Source organism: Haliotis rufescens, unplaced genomic scaffold, assembly GCF_023055435.1.
Source record: "Haliotis rufescens isolate VD_foot unplaced genomic scaffold, xgHalRufe1.0.p SCAF_4, whole genome shotgun sequence".
NCBI classification, from domain to species: domain Eukaryota; kingdom Metazoa; phylum Mollusca; class Gastropoda; order Lepetellida; family Haliotidae; genus Haliotis; species Haliotis rufescens.
Genome location: NW_025964112.1, coordinates 25,946,140 through 25,969,058, shown reverse-complemented (window position 1 = coordinate 25,969,058; position 22,919 = coordinate 25,946,140). Strand labels below are relative to the sequence as shown.

The window sequence follows — 22,919 nt, the reverse complement described above, 5'->3', positions numbered from 1 at the left end:
AAACTTTTGATAAATGAATCCGGAGGTTCAATACTTGCAACACTGCAGTACATATTCTCATCATTATGATCACTTCCTTTGATTTGTCATACAAAATATCTTTTTTAACTTGTCTTGTAAATACTAACCTCAATTATGATATCTCCTGTCTTCAAATCACTTGTAGCATCAAGTATATTCTCTTGTATTCCACCAACTGCAATTAAGGTAAATGGTGTGACACCTTTAGATTTGACAGGTTGAAAGGCACTACCTGGTCCACCAAGGCAAGGGTAATGGCCTGTAGGCACGGAGGAAATCCCAGGATCTTTGGGAGTTTCTCTCAAAGTAGGTAGCTCAACTACATGGTCTGTTAGTTGAAGAGATTCATACAAAGAGAGTCCTCTAGGAAGTACAACCTTTGTTCCATGAAAATTATACATTTGAGCTAACTGATACAGGTTTGGAAATTTGGCAGCAGGTATTTTGCAGCCAATGTCTCCCTTTCCATTAAATCTCCAATTTCCAGGAAGAGTGGCACAGTATTGTGAATCAGCAGAGTGTTGTGATGCTACTTGATGTTGAAGATATGCATCAACCTGCTGTCCAGAACCCCAGGATGGTTTGTGAGATGATGAGCCAGACTCCGTCGAACAATGGACACCACTAAATCGTTGTTCTGGGTCCCTATTACTATCACTCCAGTGCCTCCGAGCAGAGATATTTTTAGATCTGAGAGGATTTTCAACTTTGTTGTATCTTACATTTACAGGTATACTCCTATGGAGGACTCTTTGAAGACTTGGTCTCTTACTCACAAGGCTTTCTTCACTGCTTTCAGAAGGAATCAAATTTAGATTTGGCTGAGAGGCATAATGTGTAATCTTTTTGCCACTTGTATGATGACTGAAATGACCTGCATCAAGAACAGTTTCTCCATGTCTAGGTTGATAATTATCATTGTGGTATTCCTGAAAACTACCATCCTCTCTCACAGGGCGAAATCCATTAATGGTTGCAAGAAATGTTTGATGTGAGTGTTCCATTCCTTTCAGTACATTATTTTTGATAACAGTGTCCAGTGTCACTTCTCTCCTATTTGCACTCCCTTGACTGGATGTATCAGGAAAATCATAATCAACAGTGTTATTTCCAACACGATCATAAGAGGATGAATGTAAATTATCTGAATAATTGCTTGTGTACGTTGTTTGTGGCAGCCTTGAGCCCTCAGTAGTCCTTCTCTGATTGTTTGAATGAGAAACCTTTGTGTTCATAATGTCAGCGTCAAAACCATTGTTTGTGACATATCCAGAGTCTAATGTACTGCAATGTGAATGTGAATGAAGAGTTGTTTGCCCTGAATCTGTGCTGTAGTCTGGCACCTGGGGTGTACAGTTCAGCGATAGCAAGTGCCCTGGTCTCACCCCTTTGTGCTGGTGAGCATCACATGGAGCTCTACATTTTGGTTTTCTGTAATTAGCTTCAGACAGAGTTGTTTCTGTATGCAGATAGTGTGGTGCTCTGTCCTGAGCGTTTCTAGGTGTCCTGTGACCTGCACTCTCACCAGGATAAAAGAAACTGGACACTTCATTATCTGATGGAATGACTACATTATGTTGAGCATCAGATTGGTGTGGTGTAACTGGCATTGAACTCACTGAAATTGTACCTTGACTAGCTCTACTATTCAATGCCATCCTTGCCTTCATTAGCTCTGTGAAACGTTTAATTCTCTCAGATGCTTCACTCACTGGCACATGAGGCAGACTCCTTTTTCCCTTTAGTGAAGTTATTTCCCTGGATGAAACAATGCTTGGCGACACTCTACCCTGGTCAAGGCAGTGACTTTGTTGTGATAAGTGGCCACTTTCACATGCATGTTCTATCAGTTTCTGAGTTGTTTCTTCAGGAATATTTCCGTTAATTTCTGTAAGTTGCCTCAGCCTGGATTCTTTCAGTAAGCCAAGAGATGTTTTGGTATGTTGTGTGGTCAAGTTAAGTTTGGTAGTCAGATTTAACATGCTGCCAGCATTTCTCTGCCCAACTACTGATAATGTGAGCCCGGTTGTTAAATTGCCTAGGCTGTGAGCTCGGAATACATGGTCAGGAGTGGAGTTGCCCAACTCATCACTATCTGTGTTGAAAGTCGTGTACAACTGGTCAGTTGTTATTTGTCCTTCATCATGATCTAACTCTGGTACCAAGGGGAGGATCGGTATGTCTGTACAACTATCATACGTTGAGGACAGGGCAGCAGCATCATCATGCACTGGCACTGTGTCCTTTACCACCCTGTGGGATGAATTGTTGTTTATTTCTCTGTGAGAAGGAGATTTATGGTTGTTTCCAATGTTCCTTGTCATTGATATGGGTATGAACACATGTGATGTTTTGTGCTTTTGGTGGGCATTGTCATAACTTTGTTCCTGTGGCAAATGGTGTGCATGGGTGACATCTTCGGTGGTAGCTGATGTGCAAGACTCACTATCTTCCTTTTTCTTCAACTGCAACATAACAAGATCAAGTCTTACATATCTTCACATAGATCATGAATGACTAAGGGGAAAGCGTGATTCTTTATGTTCTACACTACACATGTATTGTTTGCTATCCCAGCCTACATGAGAAATGTGCAAATATATCCAAATATCCAAAAAATTACATGTAGTTTTTGATACTATAATGATACTAAGGAAAAGTCGGTTCATATTATAGATATTTTTTCCATGATTTAATTGCCCATAATTAGTGGTGCATATTAAAAACGAGTGTGTATTATGCATGAAAAAATATGTGACTTTTGTTTGAAGTTTTGCCAGTTATGACTATATCTGTCAGCTTTAGAAGTCCATGTAAATACTCACACGACTCGTGTGCTTTCTCAGCCTGGTCATTGTATTACTGTAAAAATGCACGGGTATATCTCTGGGTGGGGATAATTGATCGTCTGATAAATAAACATTTGCCCAGCTGTGGGCCTTCAACATCTGAAACAAAAGTATATAAATATATGTTAGCCAGTACATCCTTTGAAACAACTGTACATTCTGTAAATTACAGTGAAACCCTGGTAAGTAGAAAATGCAGGGGCCTGGAAACAATCGCTACCAATCAGGTTTTCTAGTTAACCAACTATGACTTTTGTGCCATTATTGATTCATCTAGCTCATTAGCAAGATGAACTCAATGTCAACTCATTGTGATTAGAGATGAACAGGACAGTTTGTGCTGGGTGGGGATAAAATGTTTCTTCTTATCAGATATAAAACAAGAATAATTATATAGTGAGCGTGCCAGGGACCAAAGAAAAGTATCTACATAAGAGGTCTTTCCACTCCTAGACTAAACTGAACCATCAAATGATTGCAAGTAGCCCTACCTTTGAAAAGAAAAGTAAAACCCTCTCCATAACCAGCAAATGAGACCAAGGATGTGGACTTCAATAATGCAGTATGGGTAATAGCAGTTGGAATGAATACAATTATTTACTTTATTCACAAACAGGATTTCAATGCGATCAGGTCAAGGAAATGCCAAACAAAGCTTATTCAAATGAAAATCATGTCAGGTCAACAAATGAATGTTTTAGAGGTTCCAAGTGTTGTTTCATGAAATAGCATGATGTTTTGAACGTAAATAAGCTATGCCATGTACCAGTATTCTCATGTCAGTTTTTACTGTGCTGGTCACACTCACCACATAGAGAAGCAGAGTTTTGCCTGCAATAGAGATTATTTGACCAGGCTGCACAGGACATTCAGGTGATAACTCCAATCTGCTTTACCCACTTGCGTAAACAAAACCATTACCACCTTTGTGATGGTACTTATAGAGAAACAGGAAATATGGCCATAAATTACATTGTTTCATGGAAGTATTGTAATGTGATTGATGCCATTTGTTTCTGGCAAGAATTGAGGTGGCATAACCACCACCCCGACTAGTATGATAGAATAATTTCCGTTATATGCAAATATATCCAAGAAGAATAAAAGCATATTTATGGATGATTGTCAATTGTCAATAATTTCATATATCATCAGTTCATTTGTTTTCAATGCCATAATGTTGAACACTCGCAATTGAGAAAACAGTGAGTCATGAGTGGTGTAGGTCGTCTGTTTGATGGGAGGCAACGGCAACTTGTCATTCGTCTTTGTGCGAGTGAGAGTATCATTGGCATGACAAATGACTTTGTTGGTACAGGAAGGCTAAGTGTGTTGAATGTACGTGTCATAGACCGTGCCAACTCTGGCTTGGGTGTTCAGTTGACAACTCAGACACTGCAGGTGGTCATTCAGCAGATGATAGATTTCCTCTATCCTCTGTCAATTCTGTAATTGTGCAGTCTGGTTTGAATAAACCAATAGTCACTGCCAGCTTTACACCACTGGCAATCGATGCAAGATCAGAATCTGGATCAATAGCCACCCTGCCTGTAGCTGTTGACAGTCAACTATGTGTGCACCACGCCATGTGGGGGCGAAGTATCCCTGCTAGACTGCTATAGCCTTCTGTTGACAGTCAACTATCAGTGCACCACGCCATGTGGGGGCGAAGTATCCCTGCTAGACTGCTATAGCCTTCTGTTGACAGTCAACTATCTGTGCACCACGCCATGTGGGGGCGAAGTATCCCTGCTAGACTGCTGTAGTCCATTTGATCCTGTGTAGAACAAGATGTAGCAGATCATCCTGTTGGTGTGCTAGCGGTAACTGCTGATCATGTGTGTGAGGAGGGGTTCTGTTACGTAGGGACAATTGAGGCTTATGCTGCACACCAGACAAACATCTAGCTGCTAACCTGTTGGTAAGATCAGCCTCCATACTGATGACATCTAGCAAATCATGTTGATTACAATTATCCGTATTGAGGGGAGAGATGTGGTCCGTCAATACTCAATAAGAGACACATAGAATGTCCGTACACACAACCGGCTGTTATAGGTAGATATAGTGTTGGACATTTTTTACAAACACTGATCCATCATGGCCATAATAGACAAGGTGATGGATGCCTTCATGGACTCAACCATTGATTGGAATAGCAGCTGAAACATGCTGACAGTGATGGGAGTAAACTGCAACACTGTTGTTTCCATATTACCTCGGTGATGGACAGATCGGGGCTGCTTGAGGACCCTGTCACCATACATCACCAAGTGGTTGGATGACCACTTCTTTGTGGAGGACTTGACTATGGTGTAAGGTAGAAGTAAGGTATATGATGGAATTACAGCTTTTTCAATATGGCTGATGAAAATTTGGATCCAAAGTTGTTGGGGTGTTAAGTCATAGGGTCTTGTGGTTTCCGAGGACATAATGTTTACAGTGCGAGGAAACGCATTTTGAGAAAATTTAAGATCGTGGTCAAAGTGCAAAGGTAACATCAAGGTAAAAATATTGCGAGAAACGGAACATGTGTGTTGAGCCCTACTTCTAGCTACAAATTTCATTACATTTTCAGGAGTTGTGGGACAGCCTACTGGTTTATGGGTTCGCTCATCACAATGAAGGCAATGTGAAAAGCCCATTCTGGTGTCCCCTGTGGTGATATAGCTGGAATATAGCTAAAAGCAACATCAAACCATACTCACTCATTACATTTTCAAAGACAATGGCTGAATAATGGCCATAAGAAGTTTCAATTTTCAGTGTGTCCAAAAAGATTTAAAATATTTTTAAAAAAACAGAACCTATATCATGTATATGTTGCGCCCCACAACTAAATAGGCATCCACCAAATTTAATTTCTTTTTTAACAAAAATGACTAAGTAATCGCTGGAGTGAAGATAACCCCTGAATTCAAAACAAACTATTGAAACAAGTTCAGACTTTTAATGTATCTAATTCAGTTACACTATTTTCTATAATTTACAATGTTTCGCCACTTATTGTTGATAAGTTCACTTTTTATATTTGAACTAATTTACTATATTGTTTTACAACAACATTTCTATCCTAAATTCCCGTCTTGGGACTAAACTATACGCACATGTTGCCACCTGACAACTTTTGCACTACTGAACACAAAACCACAGTAGCGTAACATGTTAAGTTCCTCTTGCACGTGAAACACAACATTTTCATGTCCAAGGAATGTTCGTTTGGGTGCGTTTTGGCGCACTGTTTTTAATGCTGCGTTTTTGCGCACAGTCCTTCTGTCCATTTTCCCCCGCCTTGATTGACTATAGTCTATCAACAAATTAAATTACTATCCTCAGTTCACCATGTACATTTCCTTGCACAGTTCTTTGCACAGTTCTTTATCCTTGAATACTTTATCCTTGAATACTTTATCCTTGAATACTTTATCCTTGAAATCCGTTCTTTGCACAGTCTTTGTTATGATAGTTGCTTGTTTATAAGCTTGATGAACGGTAGAACAATGACCAGTTTAGTTCATAGGCGATGGTCGCCATGCTTTTATTACTAGCCCAAAATATAGTTCGTACAAAAGTGGCATTAGCACTTTAGACGAAACGGGATTTACATATAAACGAAATAAGATTGTTAATACATCTTACAACATCCCCCTCCTTTAAGAAGGTTATACATAAACACAAATGCTGATAGCACCTTGAGTATCTAGAGTCTTTGGATAATGACTAGATAAAATACTGGAGTTGTCTATGGTGAAAAAGTCTGGTAACTCCATTGCACAATGGGGATGTGTATGTTCAATACACTAGATGGCTAAGATGAACAATTACTGATTTGTAATACAGTTCACAGATTAGAGTCATTTGCACTGATAACCTGAAATAAAGAAATAAACACATTGCAGTCGTCTGAAGCAATACCTGCCAAATGGCGTCCTAAATGTTGTCAGGAGCTGACATTTCTCGTCGAGATGTATAGACCAATAGCCTGCCTTGGCATCTAGCTTGGAGAAGAATTTGGCTTTGGCAAACTCCGGATTCAATTCTTCCAAGGTAGGTGGTATCTTGGTTGGACATCTTTTTAGAGCTTGGTTCAGGTGAAACGGATCAAGGCATATGCGTAAGGAGCCATTTTTCTTGGTGACGTACGTGAGTGAGGAACACCAGTCTGTATGTTCTGTTACACGTTTTATCACCCCGATGCTTTCCATGCGATCTATTTCAGCTCTGATTTTATCCTTCAGGTGTATGCTGCACTTCCTTGGAGGATCACAGAAGGGCTCTGCATCTGGTTTCAAGGTCAGTTTAGCAGATGTATGAAAGTTCCCGATAGTATCAAATTGTTGAGGATACTTCTGTTTCAGATCTTCCACACTGTTGATGGGAGAAACTGTTTCTGGCTTGATTTCATCACAGTTGATTGTGACTATGTTGAGTGATTCACATGACGAAAGACCAACAATGGCGGGACCTGGAACGTCGACTACGTAGAATAGCGTATTTTCAAAAATAGAGTCTCTGAATTTACACTTGATTGACATGGTACCAACACACTTGATCTCCAGACCGTTGTAAGCGACGAGCTTGATACCGTCTGCAGGTTGGAGAATATCCGCATATGGACGATCTCCGTACATTTGTCGAAATGTTCGAACAGGAAGTGTGTTTCCAGCCGCGCCAGTGTCGACCTTTAGACGAAGACTGTGGATCCCTTTGATCATCGGAGCTTTGACCTTGAGATCTGTGTAAGCTGAATCACGGCTTGTGTCGATAGCATCCATGCATTGGTTGGATATGGTGACTGCATGATACAGAACAGAGTAATCTTCATCATCGGTAGTAACTGGATCGTTATTACCATGGTTACTGTCAACTGAGTTGAAGGTCTTTGCTGGTTTCTGTCTATGTCTACTTTTCGATCGGTGTCTACCTTGTCGAGATGTCTTCCACTTGGTTTTTCGGCAGAACTTGGACCAATGACCTTTGGTATCACAAGCATTACAGGTGTCTTGATAAGCTGGACAGGACTTCGGCTTGTGTTTCAAACCGCAATTCGGACAGGCTCGATACTTGTGGTTGATGGCGTTTACTTCGGCAGTGGTAGCTGGTGTTGGATTGAGCTCTTTGACTTGACGATGACCTGCGCTGATCGCTTCATATCGCCGACCTTCTTCTAGAGCATTGGAGAGACTATAGCCTTTGGGTTGTTTCAGCAAATCATGTTGTAGAGCCTCAAAAGGAGTGCTAGCAATTAGCAATTCCAATATTCTTTCTTGAAGTTCTGGTTCATCGAACTCGCACTTTAATGCTAGTGTCTTGCACCTGGTTACAAATTCATCTATGTTTTCTTCCTCCTTTTGTCTGAATTGCATCAACTCAAGTCTATACACTCTAAAATTAACTTGTAATTTGAGTTGTCTTTCGAAATAAGTCCATATTTTATCTGGATCTTTTAGGTCACGTTCACTCAAACCTGAAGCGTTCAGCCGACGTAAACCCTCGTTGCCAAGTCCACGTTTTATCTTCAAAGCGATTTTTTCTTTGTCAGTAATTTCTTCATCCTCACAGAATAATTGCAAAGTCTGTTTGAATAAACTGAATGATTCGCCGATATCCGCCTGTTGCCAGTCCATATGAGGAATTCGAGACATGCTTCTGGTTAATGATGACACCAAAAGTTCGAAAACGAAACTGGGTTACACACGTGTTTCTTGCCGGTATGGCAAAAGTTCGTTTGATGGTCAAACTTGTGTGTTTAGCGCTGTCCGCTACTCATGGCGTAATCCTGGTGATTAATCTTGTTTACCGCTGCCACCATGTTATGATAGTTGCTTGTTTATAAGCTTGATGAACGGTAGAACAATGACCAGTTTAGTTCATAGGCGATGGTCGCCATGCTTTTATTACTAGCCCAAAATATAGTTCGTACAAAAGTGGCATTCGCACTTTAGACGAAACGGGATTTACATATAAACGAAATAAGATTGTTAATACATCTTACAACAGTCTTGATCCTTGAATACTTTATCCTTGAAATCCGTTCTTTGCACATTCTTGATCCTTGAATACTTTATCCTTGAATTCCGTTCTTTGGTCTTTTGAATCTTCTGAGTCGTTCCATTCCAATGGACTGATGTTCTTTATAGATCTGGTTAGCACAGTCTGACCAACCCTTACATCCACTACCTGAACGTGACCGTCAGCTCCAGGGTAAGTCTTTATGATTGTTCCAAGCTTCCAGTGTCCTCTAGGCGTGTTTTGCAAGATCACCAGCACGACGTCTTTTTCTTGCAAATCTCGAGCTTGTCTGTTCCACTTTTTGCGCGTGTTGAGACTTGGCAACCATTCTCGCATCCATCTTTTCCAAAAATGGCGGACCAGTTCCTGAATCCTGCGCCAACGTCTTCTGGGGTTGAAGTCTGTCGTGTCCACACATTCAGGTGCAAACACACCTCCAGCTTGTCCATGAAGGAAGTGATTTGGTGTGAGTGGTGTGTCATCTTGAGGGTGAGCTGACTGGTACGTGAGAGGCCTGGAGTTTATGAGACCTTCTGCTCCCGCCATTGCTGTGATAAGATCCTCATCTGTGATGTCACCTTTGCTGAGGATGGCATAGATTGCGCGCTTTGCTGCTTTAATCATTGTTTCAAATATTCCCCCAAAATGAGGAGTGTGTGGAGGATTGAAAAACCATTTTACTCCTTTATTTGCAAGAGACCTCATAACAACATCTTGATCCATTTGTTGTACGAGCTCTTTCAGTTCTTTAACTGCACCCACAAAGTTTGTGCCGTTATCTGATACCATGACTTCAGGAAGACCTCTTCTGCTCGCCATGCGATAGAATGCATTCAAAAAAGAGTTTGTATCTAGACCATATGCAACTTCGAGATGCACAGCCCTGGTCTTGAGACACGTGAACAAACACAAATAACGCTTTTGTCTCTTCTTATTCCTTCCTTGCACTGTCAAGAACGGACCAGCAAAATCTACACCTGCATCAGTAAATGCTCTAAGTGATGGTTGTACTCTGAACTTCGGTAATGGCGCCATCACTTGGTATGCTGGCTTTGCTTTGTCTCGTTTGCACTTAGCACACTCACGTTCCCATTGTCTGATTTCTTCCCTGCCAGAGATGATCCAGAATTTGGACAATATGGCTGATAATGTCTGGTTTGTTCCCATGACATGATTTCCTACTTCATGATAGTGCTTAACAATGAGTTTGGTTACCCAATTATGTCGTGGCAGGATAATTGGGAATCTTGCTCCAAAAGAAAGACATTCGGCATGTCTTAATCGACCATTTACTCTCATGAGTCCCTGATCATCAATTATCGGTTGAAGACTAAGGAGTTTGGAATTTGGAGACAATACTTTTTCTCCTTTTGACAACGCAGCGTACTCATCACAGAATTCATCCTTCTGAACCTGGGTAAGTATTCTAATTTCAGCGTCTTCGATTTCATCTGATGACAGTTCACCTGTTGTTCTCACCTTCTTTTGTGATGAACAGTTGTGTAGGAATCGATAGATCCATGCATTTACTCTTGTGAGTCTTTGCGAACTTGAGTATCTAATTGGTTCAAGTCTTGAAGACTGTTCAGTGTTAACAGCGAGTAAAGTAGATATCTTTTTCACTTTTTCTTTTTCACTTTCTTTGTCATTATTGTACCATGACCTTTTCTGCTCTGGCCATTCTGTTTCTTCTTTTTCTAGGAATTCAGGACCTGACCACCAGAACTTCTTGTTTGCCAGTTGTGATGCAGATACACCTCGAGACAACATATCAGCTGGGTTCATTTCAGATGGAACGTGGTTCCACTGAGACGGATTAGTAACAGACTGTATTTCGCCAACCCTGTTTGCTACAAATGCTTTGAAGGATCTACTGTTGCTTTTTATCCAGCATAGGACATTCAAACTATCTGACCAGAACTTAACAGTTTGGATTTCAAAGTTCAGTGCATTTGCCACTGTCAAAACTAACCTCAGACCAACTATGGCAGCCATCAATTCCAATCGAGGTATGCTTATAGCTTTTAGCGGTGCTACACGACTTTTAGCTACTACCAATCTACTAGATCCGCCCCTAAGAAATGGATGAACTGCATACACAACGGCCCCATACGCCTCCTGTGATGCGTCCACAAAAGCATGATATGAGACAAGGTAATTGTGATCTAAGCACAAGCACCTTGGTACTTTTAAAGCATGCATTTCCTTCACTTCTTCTAACCACCTTGATAGTTTGTTTTTCAGGTCTCCAGTTATCTCATCGTCCCAATCAAGACCAGCTGTCCATGTTTCCTGGAGCAGTATTTTAGCAGTGATGGTAAATGGAGCAACAAACCCTAATGGATCAAAGAGTTTTGCAACATTGCTCAAGAAATTTCTTTTTGTGAGTTTTGCACCAGTATCAGGTAGTTCGGACTTAAACATGAACACATCTGTTTCAGCAATCCACAACAACCCTAATGTTTTCATTGAAGGTAAGTAACCTTTGCTCAGATCTACTTCAGATGCCCTGTCTTCTGGTGGAATGCTTTCTAGGACCTTATGAGAATTTGATAACCACTTCCGAGCATGCATTCCAGCTTTTGACCATAACTCGGACAACTGATTAAAGAGTTCAACACCTAGGTCTTCAGTTTCTACAGAGTCCATGCTGTCATCCATGTAAGTGGAATTTGTAACTGTCTCTGCTGCTAGTGGTAAGTCTACAGCATGTCGCTTTGCATGTTCCTGTGTGACATATTGAGCTAAGAAAGGAGATGATGTGACCCCAAATACTACACGACTAAATTCGTATACATCAGGTGGTTCGTTCAATTTCAAAGATCTCCAAAGGAACCTGTGGTATGATCTGTCACATTCTGGTATTTTGACTTGCAAATACATTGCCTCAATATCACAAACAAGTGAAACTGGATGCTTTCTAAAGCGAAGTAAGATATCCAATAGGTCACGTTGTAGTTTTGGACCTGGGTAGATCGCATCATTTAAAGATATTCCTTCATACTTAGCTGATGCATCAAATACCAATCTGACCTTAGTAGTCAATCTGTCTGGCCTTATGATTGGAAAATGAGGCAAGTACCACTTGCCACTCTCAGTAGTCTCATCAGTAGGTACTTTGCGGATGTACCCTTTTTGCAAATATTGCTGAATAATGTCATCATATGCCACGGCTGTATTTTTGTCCTTACACAGTTTCTTTTCTATGTTTACCAACCGTCGAAGAGCCATGTCATAATTGTCTGGAAGATTTTGTACATTATCTTTCCAAGGAATGCCAACTTGATAACCTTCATTTTCATACAACAATGTATCCTGCACTTTCGCAAGAGCATTCCTATCATCAGGCGTTAACAGGAGCTCTGAACTGTAGTCTTCTACATCCCAAAACTTGTGCATCAAGGTATTGAGTTCAACATCAACTTCGTTTGTGAAGTATGCATCTGCAAACACAGTGTGAGGATTTTTCCCCGGATGTTCAATATTCCCAATACAAGTCCATCCCAGCGGTGTCCTCCTTGCAACTGGCTCTCCTAGGTTTCCTTGAACCTCTTCATAAGAGCAATGCAGATCTAAGTGGTCTATACCTATCAACAGATCAACAGATGGACTTTGACCTGTGTTTGGAAATTCAATGTTTTGCAAATGACGCCAATTGTTTTTGTACCTTTGCCAATCAATTACCTTCATATTTCCCGTGACCTTTGTTGTTGTCAATGCTGTAACATTTGTATTTACAACGCCATCAATACTTTGAAGTCTAAACTCTACAGGTTTAGTCTCGAAAGTTTCCATTTTCCCATTCAATACATTCACAGATATTCTCTGTAACTGCCCTTGCAGACCAAATTCTGCTGCTACATCTGCGTTGATGTACGACCTTGTGCTAGCATCATCCAACAATGCATTCACAGTGACATGTTTGTTGCCATTTGAAAGTATCACTGGTACAGTTCGAAGTGCTATTACAGCCTTTTGTACTACACTAGGTAAGATGGCATGAGACCTTTCACCTTCACCTTTTTGAATCTCTTTAGTTTCATTTCCAGTCTCAGTACATTCACCTAACCCGGTAGAACTGTTTGATCCTTTATCACGCATATCAGACGTATTACCTTTGTCATTGTGCAACAATCTATTGTGGCTGCTTTTACATCCACTAATGCCACATTGTGCGTATTACCTTTGTCATTGTGCAACAATCTATTGTGGCTGCTTTTACATCCACTAATGCCACATTGTGCCATACGTTTACATGTTTTACCACTATGATTTCTACCAAGACACCTGAAGCAAAGATTTGCTTTCTTAGCAACATCCCATCTTTCAGAAATCTCCATGCCTCTAAAGACATTACATCTCCATATTTCATGATGTTCCTTACAAAGACTGCAGCTTCTATCTTTACTGCTGAATGTGTTACTGGATTCCGTCTTTGTGGCAACAAAGGTACAAGACAACCTTTTCTTTTGATCTGATTGGTGAACCTTTTGATCCGACTTACCTTTTTTAGCAACACCATGAATTGCCTCTGAAGCAATGGTAAGGAACTCTGCTTCCTGTATAACCCACATTCTCAAAGCTTCAACAGACTCCTGTCTCTCCGTTTCATAAACCCACCTCTGATAACGTGCAACCATTGGCTCTGTCATCTTTTTAAGTAGGCTAGAGTAGAACAACCCATTTCCTAACTCTTCGAATCTATCATTTTCTTTCAGATTGACAACTGCAACATCTAAAATGTCTGCAAACCGTTCAACATCTCTGGCAACACCTTCACGAATAGGTTTGAAGTTACTCAATTCTTCCATATGAATGGCTATTTGACGCCGTCTACCCCCATATTTTCTCTCTAACCTGTCTAATGCAACATCATAGGCAACAGCACTATGGCCTAAACTTTCAACCACTTTTATTGCTTCACCTGAAAGATACTGTCGCAACTGGAGGAGTTTGTATACGGAAGTTGCAGGAGACTGATCTATGCATGTCATGAAGGCGGCCTTCCAACTCTCATATGTCTTGACATCTCCATAAAACACTGGTATCGAAACACGTTTCAGTTGTTTCCACATATCATTACCAACAGCGATATGTTGCTTTTCTGTGTTTTCAAACTTACCTTCATTGTGATTAGGAAACTCATGCTGATCATCAATGTTACACAAGCCCCCCATCCCCATGTTTCCTTCATTTCCATATGCTACTGACTGTTTCACCTCATTTTTGTGATCATATTTCTGTTCATCTTTGGTATGACCTACTTTCACACCACGTGTTGCCTTGCCATTTTCATCGAGGTCATGTCTCTGTCCTACAACTACAGTTTGACTTCTACGAAGGTCAGGCTTTTTATCCCTTTTGAACAACCTGTACAATCTATGGCTGGACAGAGAACTAGTACTTGAACCATTATCTAAGTACGCCTGTGCTATGTCTATCACTTCAGACGTTTCACATTCAAGTTTTGATATTTCAGCATCAACCTTGTTCACATTCTCTATATCGTGAGCATCTGTGTAAGCCTGCGTAAGTTTTACCATAACATCCATGACTTCCACCTGAAGAGAACTCACTTCATCAATGCCTATTCTAACTGCTTTTCGTGTTGACATATCTTGTTCAACAAGAGTATTCAGCTTATTTTTTCCCTTTGTAAACGCACATTTAGCTTTTGCTTTTTGCTGTTTAAGGCTACGAATAAGCTGTTCTAATTCTTCATTTCCTTCATTTGAAGGCTCCATCTTTTCGCTTCCCTTTTGGGATGTGTTTGACTTTTGGTCCGACATAACTTGAGAAACTACTGCAATAATAATTTTAAGCTAAAGTCAATATTGATTTTCAAACTCACCTGTTTCCTATTCTAGCAAGTTGAAAAGCAACTGAAACCTTTTAGCATTAAACAAACCACGCTCTGCTACCATTAAATGGAGTGAAGATAACCCCTGAATTCAAAACAAACTATTGAAACAAGTTCAGACTTTTAATGTATCTAATTCAGTTACTTTGTGCAAACACAACAAGCAATGAGGTAGAATGCAAAAATATTTAATGTACATTATAACAAACACATACATATAATGGTTTTGGCACGAACTTGGGAGCTGACTGATTTTATCACAGAGGAGGGCTGATCGAGAGCTAGGTGCTGTCCTGGAGCCGCTATGAGGCTTGGACGGTGGTCTGCGGACCGGGGCTGCAACCTGAGCTCTGGTGCTAGCTTATTTACAAGGAGAGGGACGACCGAGAGCTAAGCGAGGGTCCTGGGGCCGCTGCGGCGGCTCGGACGGTGGTCTGCGGACCTTTGGTGCTAGCTTATTTACAAGGAGAGGGACGACCGAGAGCTAGGCGAGGGTCCTGGGGCCGCTGCGGCGGCTCGGACGGTGGTCTGCGGACCGGGGCTGCGACCTGAGCTCTGGTTTGGACTTGGGGGAGAAAAGGACACTCTAGATGAGTGGAAATAGCCTGGCCAATGATAGGCCAATCAGTCAGCCCCTGACAATAAAAGGCAAAATTGAAAACTGTACATATTTACAAAGCAGCAGCAAAATGGTACAAAGGTGAGCACCTAAGCCGGTGAAGAGAGGGTGGGCTGGCGGGTATGGCAATTTTGTAGCGAGTGTTGTTGTCCTTCTAGCTTTGGGAGAGGAATGGAGAGACACGGGGCTTATGGGTAAAAAGGGGGCTCCCGTGCGCATGCGCAGAGGGGGAATTTGAAACCTTACGAGGGATAGTTGTAGCGCAACATAAACACGTACATGAGAATAAATTTTTATAATACACTGGACATGCATGTAGAAAACAAAATACGTTGAATTTGCACAAACCACAATATTAAATTATCATTTTGTGCAAACACAACAAGCAATGAGGTAGAATGCAAAAATATTTAATGTACATTATAACAAACACATACATATAATGGTTTTGGCACGAACTTGGGAGCTGACTGATTTTATCACAGAGGAGGGCTGATCGAGAGCTAGGTGCTGTCCTGGAGCCGCTATGAGGCTTGGACGGTGGTCTGCGGACCGGGGCTGCAACCTGAGCTCTGGTGCTAGCTTATTTACAAGGAGAGGGACGACCGAGAGCTAAGCGAGGGTCCTGGGGCCGCTGCGGCGGCTCGGACGGTGGTCTGCGGACCTTTGGTGCTAGCTTATTTACAAGGAGAGGGACGACCGAGAGCTAGGCGAGGGTCCTGGGGCCGCTGTGGCGGCTCGGACGGTGGTCTGCGGACCTTTGGTGCTAGCTTATTTACAAGGAGAGGGACGACCGAGAGCTAGGCGAGGGTCCTGGGGCCGCTGTGGCGGCTCGGACGGTGGTCTGCGGACCGGGGCTGCGACCTGAGCTCTGGTTTGGACTTGGGGGAGAAAAGGACACTCTAGATGAGTGGAAATAGCCCAAAGCAAGTGATTGGAAGGGTACCCCCTTACAAGAGTGAGTGCCCCCAAGTTGTGCTAGGTGTGGTAAGGAAGGTACATTGTGTGCAACAATATAGAGAGGGATCACAAGATACATCAACATCGTACAAAAGGAATGACCAACACAACCAATTCAACGCAGCTGATCAGAGATGTCCCTGTACTGGGTATTATGGACAAGAAATTAAAGACAACTGAGCATTCTTAATAACGTCCTCTGGGGTCCGAATATAACGTGTAAAACAGTCTGACTGCCACCTGCCCAGTGTTTTTATGAGGTGATCTTCCATACGAACAGTTGCAGCGGAGGTCGCTGCCCCTATGCGAAAAGAGTGTCCAGAGTATTTAGCTGCGTCAAGGTGTGCATGTTTCATGGTCATGTTGAGCCATTGCAGGAACATGGTACGGGATATGGCTTTTCCAACACAGTCAACAAACAGAGGATCACTGTCCCTAGCACCATGTTATAGTCTTACTTGCTTTAAGCGGTTCAAATTGGCAAAAGGGCAAATGGGAGATTGGTTGGCAAACAAGGTAATGACTACGCCCTGTCTAAAAATATCTGTCTTTGAAGCTTTGAGCACGAGAGTACACTTTCCTGTATTATGGTCGATGGTGACATCAGATAGACTTAAATTGGTACTAGCATCGAAGTCACGAGAACATGTGAACTCGGCACATCGTAGAAAACCAAAGAAGGCAGTGGTGCACATGACCTCCATTACCAGATCATTGAGAGGTCCGAGCACCCCTTTGCGTAGTGTACACACAATCTTCTTCAAAACATCGTAGGTTATGGGTAAGCGTTTGGGCACACCCTGTTGTTGTAGCTTCTTGTATCCATGAAGTAGGGTTCGTAGCTGATTTAGACCACCAGTAGACACTGAATCGAACACTGTATGTACACCTGCCTTCAGATAGGTAAACCGAATACCCGCGAGATAGGATTTGACAGTGACATACTGTAGTTTTGCCTCACCGAAACAAAAGGCCACATATTGTTGCAGAAGTGCCAATTAACTGGTGGCAGACCTTGTGCTGCCCATGTGAGGCTTGAGCATGTAGAGTACAGGCTATATCTCAGGAGAAAGGCAACGTATGACTGAAAGCCAGAAGCATAGGTGGTCTTGGTTCTGGCCGCCACTGCAGCATCCCATAGAGTGTCTAGGTGTCTTGCCAGACCCATATCAACTGTGAGTGTTGTGGACATGGTGTTGCTTGTGGTGCCGCATGTGGAGCAAGTTTCCGAAATCTGGCAATCTGTAACCGAGACAGAGAATCAGCAATTTGGTTTGACACGCCTTGTACATGTTTGGCACATATCACAAAATTGTCAGAGGCTGCTAGTGAGGTAACCATACGCATGAGAGGCATAATGTTTTTGCATTTTGATCTGCCCTTGTTGATTATGTTTACTGTTGATTCATTGTCACAATAAAACAAGATTCTTTTCCCTGACCACTGCTTGCCCCATAAAACGGCTGCTACTACAATGGGATACAGTTCAAGTAGCGCCATGGATCGACTGTTGTTTTGGCAATGGGCTTGCATAGATGATGGCCAAGGTGACGAAAACCAAGCACCCAGAAAATAACCTCCAAAACATAAAGTAGATGCGTCGGTATACAGTTCCATGTCAGAAGCCTGTGTCCTGGAAGAGTCGTGAAAGAAAGAAACGCCATTCCACTTCTGTAGAAACACATGCCACATGTGCAGATCAGAACGACATTCAGCAGAAATGTTCACTCTGTGGTGCAGTTTTTTAACAGATTTAGATAGATCAATGAGGTAAGACACAAAGGATCTTCCTGGCACAACCACTTTGCAGGCATAGCACAGATGTCCTATCAGAGACAGTAGTTGGTACACTTTCTCTTGTGACTGAACTCTTGCACTAACTCCGATATTCTAGCCAACTTGACCAGGGGTAGTCGGGCAGTCATGGTATTTGAATCTAAAATGATACCTAGATATTCCATCTCACAGGCTGGTCCAACGGTTTTATGTGGGGACAACGGAATTTTCAACTTGTTGAAAGTGGCTGTTAATGTTTTCATAGTAATAGAAGCTTCGTAGTTGGGTTCATCAATGGTGAGGAAGTCATCCAGCAAGTGTAAAACGAAATGGACCTTGTAATTGTTTGTGAGGATCCAAACAATGGCTTGTGATATGCAATCAAAGATACGAGGGCTAAATTGGCATCCAAACGCTAGGCGCTTGAAGAAGTAATACTGATTGTCCCATCTAAATCCGAACAGTGACCAATAATCTGGGTGAATGGGGATTTGCTTGAAGGCGTCTTTATATCCACCTTACACATACTCGCGCCTCTGCCTACACGGTTCAGTTCCCGTATGGCATCATCGATTGTCACGTAGGTTAAAGAGCACATGTCCTTGTCTATCGTATCATTAATGCTAATAATGTCATCGTTGTCATGTGGGGCTGAAAGGTCCAGGATCAGTCGTTTTTTATGGCTGTATTTTTCTTCAGCGATGCCCAGGGGGCTGACCCGAAACACATGGTAAGGGGGGACTGAAAATGGTCCAATAATGTAGCCCCGATCTAATTCTTGACGGACAAGGTGCGTTACAGTATCGGGTTCTTTCCGGGCGCTCAGATTGTTTTTGCACTCCCAGGTAAAATTGGGCACTGTTGCAACGAGAGGGTGAAAACCGTGTCTCAGTCCATCACACAAGTATGTTACAAAGTTCTGATCAGGGTGACGCCTTAGTTCCTCTTGTATGATGTTGGTATTTAATGGTGTCAATTCCTCAGCAAATTGTCACTTGTTGATTCCATGTCCCTTATTGGAATTAGTGTTGTATTTTTTGCAAACCAATTTGTTGTGATTCTTCCCGAAACAAGTGGAGCAAACATGCAGAAAGTTGCAGCGAATACGCATGCAGCCGCTATCATTGAAATTATTGCAAACCTCCTGTCCCTGGTACCATATTTTTTGTCGACCATGTGAATCGGTGGAGCTGTTTGCAGTGCTTGTGGAGGTTACATTCTTTTTTCCCAAGCTATGTCGTGGGCTGACTTGTTCGCAGGTGTTTGTCAACAGGGATGCACATGTCACGGAGTCATGGCTGATACTACTGCACAGGTCACATGACCTACAGCGAAGGCCAGAAGTACAAGTGGTATAAATTCTGGTGTCCGGAACGCCCCAGGTGATGTGCGTACCCCTCTCAGCCAGTGCTGCCACATGAGATGCGAATCTCTTGTGGTATTCATAATGTACATATCCTCCATATAAAGTGTGGAGTTCCGCTACTGTACGTTCATGTTGTTCCAATTACTCTCTCCTTATTGGCCAAGCTTCACAGAAGATATCCTTGAATACTTTGAAGGCTCTGCTGAATTCGGCAAAGTTCAAATTCCTGGTGGTACGTGGGTCAAGTTTTAACACGTTTTTGCATGAACCTGTCTCTTCAGCAAGTCTATATTCCCCGGATTCTTGGCATGGTAACAACAGAGAAGCCAAATTAATATATTTACCTTGGTGAATTTTACGCCTTGTACTTTCGTCAACAAAGTTGACATGGGGCACGGAATCTGACAGAACACATTGCGTTGGATTTGTCTGTGATGTAGGCCAGGCTATGTTTTCTCCACTGGGAGCTCCAGAGGATAGACGTTGGGTGAGGGATGTCATCATGTCCCTCATTTCCCGCATGACTCCCACCAATTCCACATTTGCTGACGATAACTGGTTGCTTGCTGTTGTCACTGTTGCCGGAATGCTAGTAGAGCTGTCAGAATTCCCGCTGTTTACATACTGGGGAGTAACGTCACAGGAAGGAACAGCATGTACAGACGACAATGCCGAAACGGGGGAGGAATGTTGAACAGCGCTGGCCCCTCCACTGACCGTGTGGTTCTCGTTAAAGTTTTCCTTGTACAGTTGTAGGATCGTCTTTCTTCCCCACGATGCAGGCACTGTGATACCTAAGGAGCGCAGCCTCTGTCTCAGGTCAACTGTTGTCTCGTAAGGGACGGCTCTGCCTGTCGCACTCGCTCTGACCTGTGACCCAACATGGCGACTGTTGTCGGAAGTTCCACTTGTTGCGGATGAAACATTTTCGACAGGAACAGCTGCCCTGGTTCTCCTTGACGTCCGTTTCGGTGCCATTGTCGGTGTTTTAGGTACCTTGCTGACATGCAGGAGGTGGTCTGTGCAAGCGGCAGTTGATCACAATAAAGGTATTATGGCAATTTTGTAGCGAGTGTTGTTGTCCTTCTAGCTTTGGGAGAGGAATGGAGAGACACGGGGCTTATGGGTAAAAAGGGGGCTCCCGTGCGCATGCGCAGAGGGGGAATTTGAAACCTTACGAGGGATAGTTGTAGCGCAACATAAACACGTACATGAGAATAAATTTTTATAATACACTGGACATGCATGTAGAAAACAAAATACGTTGAATTTGCACAAACCACAATATTAAATTATCATACTATTTTCTACAATTTACAATGTTTCGCCACTTATTGTTGATAAGTTCACTTTTTATATTTGAACTAATTTACTATATTGTTTTACAACAACATTTCTATCCTAAATTCCCGTCTTGGGACTAAACTATACGCACATGTTGCCACCTGACAACTTTTGCACTACTGAACACAAAACCACAGTAGCGTAACATGTTAAGTTCCTCTTGCACGTGAAACACAACATTTTCATGTCCAATGAATGTTCGTTTGGGTGCGTTTTGGCGCACTGTTTTTAATGCTGCGTTTTTGCGCACAGTCCTTCTGTCCAATCGCCATAAATAGCTCGTTCCGTGAAGTTCAGTTTCAGTGGTATCTGAGGCTACTATAGCCTCGGTACCAAAATGTCACATGGAAAGAATAAAGAAGTTGTAAACAGTTAGTGAAATTACAGCTTCTAAAATGCCACTGAAAGATAATATAACATGTACAAACGGCCCCTATCTGTATTTTTCACACTAAACCAAATGGTTTGTCATCTAAGAACAAGGAAAATGGCACAAACCATTTCAGGAAGACTTACCTTTTTAAAGGTGTCCTTTGGACGTTTTATCAGCATCAAACACTTTTCTTCAGCTTGGCAGTTATAAAAGGCAGGCAGGACAATGTCCTTTTCACCTAGGAATGCTTGCACTAGAAAAAAAGACAACAAAATACAGAAGGATATTGCTCCTTCACTTTTTGTTTGTTTGCACTATAGCTATAGTAACACCTAGTACATACATGTAAGGCATTGTGACTACAATGCTGCCAAGACTGCTGATTAAAATGGTGCTGCTGTTTATTAGATTAGATGACAAATATGAAATGTTCTGCCATTATGTTTAGTATATTTTGTATAACTTTTAGATGTGAAGTATCTGTGCAAGGTGGCATATGTTAATTCGTTCAAAGCTGTTTCTGAATTTGTTTTAATGAAATGAGTATGTAAAAGTTTGAACTGACTACAACATACAAAAGACATACTGCTGACCCTCCCTCCTTGGTCATTGCACAAAATAAGATGAAATGAGAATAATTTTTATAGAGTAAGGTGCATCTGCTAGCTTGACAAATACTGCCAAATGTCTGGAATACCAACAAACCAAATAGATTATATCAAATAGACTTTTGCAAGGAAGGTACGATATTTGGCAGTGTTTGGCAAGCTAGCTGATGCTCCTTACTCCGTAATTGGCACCACAACTCGTACTTTCTATAACACAAAAAAGTCATTTCTGCTGCAGCATGTAATTTTTCACCCAATTTCTTTTACATTTTGGAATGAAAACTTACCGTCTTCAATTATTAATGGACACTTGCTTACAGTCTTTTCTAACTGAACAGATTCATAACTTCATGGAAAAAACAATCTTTTAAGATTCTTAGGTTGTCTTGTGCTGTGAATAAATTTACACTTTTTTTAAGTAAAGAAAGAGAAGGATGAATGTATGGAATTTATCTTTGGGGAGGGGGGTGGGAGGATGACAAGGAAAAGTATGACAGTAGTGGAACATTCATACAGGAAAAAAGCAGGAAATCATGCAGACAGAATCCGAACAAAGACAAAGTACTATGCAAGTGCAAACTCAGTACCAGAGGAACATATGTAGTTGTGTTATGGAACCAACCCGCACACCAGAGTGTCATGGGAATTCAGAAAATGCCCACAAGATAACAGGGGAATTCAAGGGACAACTGACAAAAGGTATACTGTCTCATTTCACTAACAAATCATTTTACTAACGTGAACACTGTGAGAGGTTACACTGTTAATTGTAACTGATGACAAGAGAAATAAAGGGTTTTGTAGCCCACGGTCAACCTCCACAAACTTATTGGTAGGAGATAATGACAAAACACAACATGAAAGTAACACATCAGAAGATGTTCAATTTGACCACAAAATAATTAACCATCTGAGTTGAGCTCGTTGATAACTGTATGTTATGGTGGTCTTAAGTTATCCTGCTACTGTAGCCTCAGTGATATCTGATTGACATACCGGTAGGCTTGCAGAATAAGAATAGTCTGCCTGTACATTATATGACCTTCAGTGGCTGTAACAGTAATCTGTCTGGTCCATCCACAACTTTGTTTAAAAATGTCAATGTCCAAGTGGTCCGGCTACTTCGGACTG

General features: G+C 41.8%; 2 protein-coding genes across 5 annotated transcripts in view; both read right to left on the bottom strand.

Moving 5' to 3' along the window:
• Nucleotides 1-22,919, bottom strand: part of LOC124115101 — a 72,774-nt gene that overhangs the window by 36,151 nt on the left and 13,704 nt on the right. Inside the window, exons 2-4 of one of the 2 annotated variants that reach the window (XM_048381763.1) lie at nt 21,324-21,433; nt 2,847-2,969; nt 129-2,486 (exon numbers count right to left, since the gene is read on the bottom strand). In XM_048381763.1, coding sequence (XP_048237720.1) covers nt 129-2,486; nt 2,847-2,969; nt 21,324-21,433 — 2,591 coding nt within the window. The remainder of the gene's footprint in view (nt 1-128; nt 2,487-2,846; nt 2,970-21,323; nt 21,434-22,919) is intronic. The other variant, XM_048381764.1, reaches the window with a different exon arrangement.
• Nucleotides 14,915-21,215, bottom strand: LOC124141073. Of its 3 annotated transcripts, none has more exons than XR_007218057.1 (3): nt 19,808-21,215; nt 15,279-17,563; nt 14,915-15,184 (listed from the first exon to the last, which is right to left on the bottom strand). XR_007218057.1 is itself a non-coding variant. In XM_046508966.2 (2 exons), the coding sequence occupies exons 1-2, from the start codon at nt 20,439-20,441 to the stop codon at nt 17,217-17,219; spliced, it is 981 nt and encodes a 326-aa protein (XP_046364922.2). In that variant the 5' UTR covers nt 20,442-21,215; the 3' UTR covers nt 14,915-17,216. The 3 variants fall into 3 exon arrangements, 1 of the variants encoding a protein (XP_046364922.2); XR_007218056.1 differs by having other exon boundaries at nt 14,915-16,119; nt 16,214-17,563; XM_046508966.2 differs by having other exon boundaries at nt 14,915-17,563.